The sequence below is a fragment of the Limulus polyphemus genome, unplaced genomic scaffold, assembly GCF_000517525.1.
Source record: "Limulus polyphemus unplaced genomic scaffold, Limulus_polyphemus-2.1.2 Scaffold76903, whole genome shotgun sequence".
Classification (NCBI taxonomy): Eukaryota; Metazoa; Arthropoda; class Merostomata; order Xiphosura; family Limulidae; genus Limulus; species Limulus polyphemus.
Genome location: NW_013742499.1, coordinates 1 through 9,223, shown reverse-complemented (window position 1 = coordinate 9,223; position 9,223 = coordinate 1). Strand labels below are relative to the sequence as shown.

At 37.2% G+C, this 9,223-nt stretch overlaps 1 protein-coding gene across 1 annotated transcript; it reads left to right on the top strand.

Moving 5' to 3' along the window:
* Nucleotides 1-1,118: 1,118 nt before the first annotated feature.
* Nucleotides 1,119-9,218, top strand: LOC106477665 (protein phosphatase 1H-like; the record flags this gene model as incomplete). Its single annotated transcript, XM_013938208.2, has 3 exons — nucleotides 1,119-1,239; nucleotides 8,690-8,753; nucleotides 9,096-9,218. Coding segments are annotated over exons 1-3 (303 nt in total), but the record flags the coding sequence as incomplete, so codon positions are not given.
* Nucleotides 9,219-9,223: the final 5 nt, after the last annotated feature.

Sequence of the window (9,223 nt, the reverse complement as noted above, 5' to 3'; positions counted from 1 at the left end):
GTATAGAATAATATAAAAATACCTCACTAAGAAGCGATAAATGTACATACATGTGACTACAAAAGTAATGTATAGAATAATATAAAAATAAATATATGTACATATATGTGACTACAAAATAAAGTATAGAATAATATAAAAATACCTTGCTAAGAAGCGATAAATGTACATACATGTGACTACAAAAGTAATGTATAGAATAATATAAAAATACCTCACTAAGAAGCGATAAATGTACATACATGTGACTACAAAAATAAAGTATAGAATAATATAAAAATATCTCAATAAGAAGCAATAAATGTACATACATGTGATTACAAAAGTAATGTATAGAATAATATAAAAAATACCTCACTAAGAAGCGATAAATGTACATACATGTGACTACAAAAATAAAGTAAAAAATCAGAAGCTTTTGAATGTGGAGTTCTTCCTCTTTAAACTTAAAGTATTCTAGAGAAGTATGAAAGTATGCGTATTTATTGTAAGGGTTTTAGTAAGAAATTTATAACATTCACGTAGCTAGAAGCGATAGAAACAGTTAGAGAAATGTAAGAAAGACAACTAATATTAGAAAATTTTTAATTTTCCTGCTATGCTAAAAGTTATACATTATATAATTAAATAGAAAAATATTTTGGGTGTAGAAAAATATATTTTTATAAATGGTATTTCTGGGATTATAGTGAAGCCATTTCGGTTTGCTTAAGATAGGGATGGTAACTAACTACATAACTGGAGGTTATTTGTGTCGTCAGGAACTAATATGATTTGGAGTGGAGTAGGCTTCTATTTAATGTATATGCTATTAAGATATAAAACATTAACTGCATCTATTAAAATATTAACTTGTAGGCCTATTCACCATACCTTTATGCTTATATAAGATACACAATGATACATATAATTCTAAATACAACTTGATTTGGTGAGAAGATCAGAAAAATGAATGTTTAAGAAATTACAGTAAATTTTTATGTTAATTAATCTACAGGTAATATAAATCTTAGGTTAAAAATTAACTTTCTGAACTGACAAAGCATCTTTTGTTTTGTGAAATTCGGATATTTTTTATCTAATTTATGAATATAAAAGTAAAATAAACACGTAATTTCAGGCCATGCTGCAACCTGAACTTCTTGGTCGAGATTTTACCCACCTTGAATTTATAAGGAGGCCAATGAGAAAAGACTTAGGGAAGAAAATGCTGTATAGAGATGCTTATATGACTGGATGGTGAGTTAATTCATGTGTATATGACTGGATGGTGAGTTAATTCATGTGTTCATGACTGGATGGTGAGTTAATTCATGTGTTCATGACTGGATGGTGAGTTAATTCATGTGTTCATGACTGGATGGTGAGTTAATTCATGCGTATATGACTGGATGGTGAGTTAATTCATGCGTATATGACTGGATGGTGAGTTAATTAATGTGTATATGACTGGATGGTGAGTAAATTCATGTGTATATGACTGGATGGTGAGTAAATTCATGCGTATATGACTGGATGGTGAGTTAATTCATGTGTATATGACTGGATGGTGAGTAAATTCATGTGTATATGACTGGATGGTGAGTTAATTCATGTCGTATACGACTGGATGGTGAGTTAATTCATGTGTATACAAAAAAATCTTTTCTCACACTATTGTAATACATAAAACATTAAAAGTATCTCAAAGTTTAAGTTTCAGACATTTTTATTAAAAGTTTAAGTAGTGAATCCAGCTGTTTGAAAGATACCCTGCATCTTCTTTTATAAATTATCTTTGTTAAATAAAACACTCAAATATTTTGAGAAATTTGTTAAAATGCACATTCTACTTTTTAGACAGTTGAAAAGAAAGTATTCCTGTTTAAATAAAAATTAACTCACCATCCAGTCATGAACGCATGAATTTACTCACCATCCAGTCATGAACGCATGAATTAACTCACCATCCAGTCATATACGCATGAATTAACTCACCATCCAGTCATATACGCATGAATTAACTCACCATCCAGTCATGAACGCATGAATTAACTCACCATCCAGTCATGAACGCATGAATTAACTCACCATCCAGTCATGAACGCATGAATTAACTCACCATCCAGTCGTATACGCATGAATTAACTCACCATCCAGTCGTATACGCATGAATTAACTCACCATCCAGTCAAATTATTTTAAGTAACAATCATTAATTTCTGATGAAAATAAACACCCTATATAGACGAGAACTAAAACTAAACCTAGTGAATAATGTAGCTAATTTAATATACCAGTCTAAACTAGCTCTGTCATAAAACAGATAAACTTGTTTTGATTAGAATGTGTGCCCTTACTATTATTAACTAATATCTTGCATGGTTCGGTTAGCTTCATAAAAATGTATACAGTATTGGAAATGGTGAGGAAAAAGGGTTTACAAGGCAAGTGATGTGGGAATGTCACTCTTTTATCATGTGAAAATGATCTGTACAAATAGACCACAGTCACATGTTAGTAGTTTACTCTGTGATTGGCTGTCATCAATGTGAATTTCTTAATCTCAATACATGGAGCAGATTCTGCCATCTTTCCTGTGTGGTTTTTCTTCAGTTTGAATGTTTTGTTCATTCAAGTAAAATGTGTTAAACATGAACATGTATATACATGAAAATAGTAAGATCATTTCATCTACATGGAGTGTACATAGGTGAAATTCAGCAATATATAAGAATGATGAAAAAATATAAGAAGTAAAACCAAGTCCGTAAAAGAGAAACTTAAGATACATTTTGAATTTTATTATGAATTAGTATCTTTAACAAAAAAAAAGAATTTGAATATGTATAAAAATAATCAAAATTGACCCATTATCATTCCATTAGCAAGAGAAAGTAATGAAAACATGTACAGTTTTTCAGGAAAGGTATAATATCTGAAGGAAAATGTCTGTGGCAGTAACTCCCGAAACCATTGGGAATATCCAGTCTGTAATCAGAAAATGCAGAAAAAAATGTATTGCAGCTCGCAAGGAAAATCAAATAGGGGCTAGTTCCAGAACATATCTCTGCTGACACTTATACCTATTACTCCACTGACAGGGTTTCTTCCTTTGCCCATCTAAGCATTGGTCACTTGCTCCAGTCTTATAGACCCTATTTAATTGGCCTTGGCGATATTTGTCTTGTGAGAATCTCCACCTACATTAGTGCACCCTCTAACCTAGTGCTATATGTAAGTACCTCATTCAGATAATTTTATCAGTTTTCCTTGACACCAACAGGTTTTTTCTAGTATTATGATCTTTTGGAGATACTTTGAATGTAATGTTGTTATCTAGTCAATTACACTATGATATACCTCTTGTATATAGGGTGTTGCACAACAACTTAGGGGGGGTCACTCTCAGTTGAGACTGTCAGTGATCTTATTCGTAGTGAGATGTAGATGTATTTTTGGATCTGTGGTGGTCATCCAAAGGGTTCTAAGGCTGCAATTGAGGGCAATCCTTGATATTTTGGAAAGAATTTTGATTCACTTTTTCCTGTGCCTTCTTTTAGTTTGTTGGATTTTCAGCCCTCCTGTGGGACAGTGGTAAGTTAATGGACTTGCAGCACGGGAGTTCAGGGTTTGATTAACTTGGGTGGATGTGGCAGATAACCCAAAGTTGATTTACTCTAAGAAAACAACTTGCTTTACCTCAGAAAATGCTGTTCCAATCTATGGTAATCAACACAATCTTTATATGACCTATGAAAAACGAAGAGGATGCCACTTTGAGATTAGCTGCCTTTGATTTGTTTTTCTTCTGCTGGTTCTTTGAGTGTGTGATGTTTTGGACATTTTCCCGGTTGCTTTTGAGCCTGCAACTTCCTTGATGGCTGAAAGGTCTGGGAGTGAATTGTTAGTCTTTTTTTTTTCTCTCCCTACACGAATATTGTGGTTCATGCTGGAAGGTTTACTTCATAGTTACGTGAAGGGACAGTTAGGCCTTATCCAACATGTTGTCAGAACTTCGTGATTTAGCCTACCACCACCAGGTGGAGCTATTTCTCCGACTCTCAAATAATGCATCTTCCCCTCGAATTTCGGGGGGCAGAGTTGATGTTACAGTAAGTCTATGGACTTGCCTCAAATAATGCATCTTCCCCTCGAAATTCGGGGGGGCAGAGTTGATGTTACAGTAAGTCTATGGACTTGCATTTCAAATTCAACATTTTGTCTCCTTTCACTTCACTTTGTTAGAAGTGAAAGAATCACCAGTTTCATTGATGATGAGCTGGATCCCTTGTTAGCATGCATGTTGGTTCAATTTTTGGCTTTTAAATTCCTCCCAGTTGTTGTTGGAATCTTGAATTTCATCAGGCCCTACAGGGGGCCATAGTTCTGCCCTTATTTGTGAGTCCTGACCCCTAACATCAGCCCCTTGGTATATTGGTACACAGAATAGATTCTGTCTATATCCAAGGTTTCCACTGCATAGTCAGATTGCCAGCAGCATCGGTGATTATTGTATACCTTCAGGGGATGTGGGGGCCCAGTTCCAAAACTTTTTGGACTATGTGGTAGCCATAAACATGTGTCCAGGAGCTCTGCAGGTCCTTGGGTCATAATTGTTTGTTAAGTTCACATATTTCCCACTTTTATCCACCTAACCTGTAGGGTTTCCATCTCCCACAGTTCATCAGGATTTGGATCTTAGTTCTCAGGTTATCTGAGTTTGATTGGTTTGGGAGTAGTGAGAGAGTCTGGGTAGTTCTTCAGGGTTTTTAATCCTGTCAGTTGTTGGGCTTATGCGGACAGGACATTGGTGTCCAGTCATCAATCTTTCTTGTCTAGATCAGTGCCTAGATTCTCCAAGGTTCACAAGTTACTTATTCCTCAATCTGTAGTGATCTTTTTCTGGGATTGTAATGTCCAACTCTCCTGATTACTCGCATCATTTTGGTTAATTGGTCCCAAATGACCATTCCAGCTACCTACCAGATAGATTAAGATTACAGGTTCTTTCTCGACTCATTGCTGCTGACCTATGGACTTCACTGGTCGGAGTGATTTGCGCTGTTTGTCCACAGACCACTTTCTCATTTTATCTACATCCTCAGACCAGTTCCTCTTACCCAGCATTTTGTCAGATGGGAAATGGGTTCTATCCTTTTCTCCGATTCAGCTGCTCATTCTTTCTCTCTGTGTCCAATCAGATTTCAATCTTGGTCTTGTTGATTGCACTAATACCTTTAGACAACTCTTTATTCTTCTGTGAGTCACATCTAATCAGATTTATCTTTTCTATGTCCTCAGTAGCCTAGTTGAATTGCTCACTGGAGGTCATTGTGCAGACTGGTATGTGAACCTCCCCAACACCTTTATCTTACATTACTTGCTTGATCTGGCTGTCTCTTCATCTGAAGGTTTTGCCTACTCCTTGTAGCTATCTTAATATTTCTGCTAGATTATCCAGAGGGGTGAGTGTATTTATTTCTACCTTTCAGGGTCCCTTACCTTGTTTTCACAGCATCCCACTCTGTGACGAGGGTTGCCCAGACAGGAGTGCTTTTATCAGACCAATTCCTTGCTAGCAACCACTGTTTCACTATAATTACTACCAGTTCCAACAGGCTATGTAGAAATGAGGTGTTCCACAAGACCACCTAGGAGCTCACCAGGTGGTATTACCATACCATGCTGGACTGCCGCTCATGGACTATCATGAATAAAACTAAAAGGGATCTTGCCCAACCCTGCCGAGCATCGGATTGAATAAATCAGGGTTGTTTTGCTTTTAAAAAGTTAGATAACTTGGTTCACCTATTGCACCGTTTCCAGAGCACTGTTCCTCAGGACTCCCCAATGTGCATTACCCTCAGATTCTACTAGTGGAGGTAGGAAGTCTTTACCACACCCAGTTTCTAGTCACTGGGGTGGTAAACAGAGGCTTCCTCCAGATTGTTAGAGTAAATTCCCCCGCTCTCGGAGAAGAGGGTAAAGTTGGGGACTATCCTACCCGGGTCCCTGGATGTTTTTTTTCCCCAGATGTTGGTAGAAACAGCACCAGCCTACGTGGGAGCCCTCATTGTAATATTGGTTCAGATTTGATGCTCAGCTATCCAGTTGAGGTGTGCTTGGCCCTAGAAGATTTGATAGATATCAGTTCAGTATATTGTTCATGGAAGAAGATCCACTATATCCTTGTAATTCTGAATGTGGAGTGGTCCCATCCTGGGTCCTTGGTTGAGCACAGTTTTTCCACTTTCTCCTCATAATTCTGGGGAATGCTCCTTCCCCACTTGGTTGGTGAGTGAGGATGAATGGTCATAATTCCAGATTGGATGAGTTCTGTTCCTTTGATTGTGTACGGTATACATGATCCCGTCATTCTGAGCCTGGGATGTTGCCTTTCAGACTTCTTCAGGTGGAGGAGAATGTTTGTCTGCTTTGGTGTTGCTAACTTTCTTGTCGTGATTCTGGTGGTTTGGGTGTTGCTTACTTTCTTGTCGTGATTCTGGTGGTTCAGGTGTTGCTTACTTTCTTGTCGTGATTTTGGTGGTTTGGGTGTTGGTTACTTTGTTGTCGTGATTCTGGTGGTTCGGGTGTTGCTTACTTTCTTGTCGTGATTCTGGTGTTTCGGGTGTTGCGTACTTTCTTGTTGTGATTCTGGTGGTTCGGATGGTGCTTACTTTCTTGTCGTGATTCTGGTGGTTCGGATGGTGCTTACTTTCTTGTCGTGATTCTGGTGGTTCGGGTGTTGCTTACTTTCTTGTCGTGATTCTGGTGGTTCAGGTGTTGCGTACTTTCTTGTCATGATTCTGCTGGTTCAGGTGTTGCTTACTTTCTTGTCGTGATTCTGGTGGTTCGGGTGTTGCTTACTTTGTTGTCGTGATTCTGGTGGTAGGATGCATCAGCCTATGGATACAGGTTGGGATTCAATCAATAGTATATATATATATATATAATATATGTTTGTGTGTGTGTGTGTGTAATATTACAGTCCAAATGCCCTAGCCACCAATGTGGGATATAAGGACCAAGACCCCTTAATTCTAACCCTGAGTAGTGGAACCTCAGCTATCTGGTTGGGGCTGATCGATAGTGATAATCACTCATGTACAATTCCATCCTTGATACAGGAACTAAGTTCAGGGTGAAGAGAGCATACCTGTTCTGGATGTAGTGTGGTTCCCCCCACTCTTGTATCATCTTTATCTTGGTTCAATACAGACACTTTCTGTATGGTTCATGCCTGCACCGGCCCCTCCACCTTCTCAGTGTGGGATTCTAGATATAACTCTCAGACACTTTCTGTATGGTTCATGCCTGCACCGGCTCCTCCACCTTCTCAGTGTGGGATTCTAGCTATAACTCTCAGTGGAGGTAAGTATGTTTTGGAAATTAAAATTTTTCTAAATTGAAAATGTATTTCCAATAATACCTCCGCTGACACTTTCTCGCCCTTCCTTCCCACTAAAACCCGGTGTTAGAAACTGGGATGGTGTCAGTCTGAAAAAGTGATAAAATTATCTGAATGAGGTGTTTATATACAGTACCAGGACAGAGGTTGCATTGATCTAGATGGAGAGTGTCCACATATTGCCAAGGACAATTGAATGGGGGTATAAAAGACTGAAGCAAGTGAGAAAAAATCAGACCAGTGCTTAGATGGGCAAAGGAAGAAACCCTGGCAGTGGAAGTAAGTTAGAAAAATGTTAACTTCTTGGATGAAAGAACCTACAACTTCCCAAAACCCCATTTTCACTCACTTTCTGTTCAATAACAATTGATGACCCATCCTCTGCCCTTAACAATATCATTGAAATATAAGCCAGGCTAGCAGAGATAAACTCACGCCTAGTATACTCAATGAGTCGCAAGTCAAATGATAAAATTAATTTGAAAGCTAGTACTTTTAATATCTATGTGACCTCGAAGTAATAGGGTCCTTCAAAGATCACACATTACAAATAAAGGTAATCAGAACATCTATAAAGGATTTACTGTTTAACAGGTTGTAATATTTGTTACGGAAGAGGTCAACATTTTAACCAACTTCTGTGCTAGGGCCAGGTTGTAATATTTGTTACGGAAGGGGTCAACATTTTTAATCATTTCTGTGCTAGGGCTAGGTTGTAATATTTGTTACAGAAAGCTCAACATTTTAACCAACTTCTGTGCTAGGGCTAGGTTGTAATATTTGTTACGGAAGGGGTCAACATTTTTAACCAACTTCTGTGCTAGGGCTAGGTTGTAATATTTGTTACAGAAGGGGCTCAACATTTTTAACCAACTTCTGTGCTAGGGCTAGGTTATAATATTTGTTATGAAAGGGGTCAACATTTTAACCAACTTCTGTGCTAGGGCTAGGTTGTAATATTTGTTACAGAAGGGGTCAACATTTTTAATCATTTCTGTGCTAGGGCTAGGTTGTAATATTTGTTACAGAAGGTGTCAACATTTTAACCAACTTCTGTGCTAGGGCTAGGTTGTAATATTTGTTACAGAAGTGGTCAACATTTTTAATCATTTCTGTGCTAGGGCCAGGTTGTAATATTTGTTACGGAAGGTGTCAACATTTTTAACCAACTTCTGTGCTAGGGCTAGGTTATAATATTTGTTATGGAAGGGGTCAACATTTTAACCAACTTCTGTGCTAGGGCTAGGTTGTAATATTTGTTACGGAAGGTGTCAATATTTTTAATCATTTCTGTGCTAGGTCTTACAAGACTGTAGTTGCTGAAGACTTGAAATTTCCTCTAGTCTACGGGGATGGAAAAAGGGTAAGTTAATGAAATTTTTGTTTATAAGTTGGATGAAGAGGTTATTTTTTTAAAATGATAATATAATAAAAACCATAATTAATTTGAATCTATTTAACAACAGGTATAATAATGATTTATTACATATGGTCAGTGTATGACAGTCAACTGTACGTTCCTATGTCATGAAGAAACTGAATATGTAAAGGTGATATAAAATTGATGTTAAAACGTACTTTGTGTATTATCTTATATTCATCTTGGAAAGTACTTTGTGTATTATCTTATATTAATGTTGAAACATACTTTGTGTAACGTCTTACTTTTATGTTGAAAAATACTTTGTGTATTAACTTAATCTAGAGTAGGGTTCTTGCAACGATTGGAGTCACCCGAGGTTTTGGAGATCACGATCTGAAGGCACAGAGTAGTGATGTGTACATCAAACCTTTTCTTACTGCTCAACCTGAAGTGAGTTTTCTTCTTTCTTT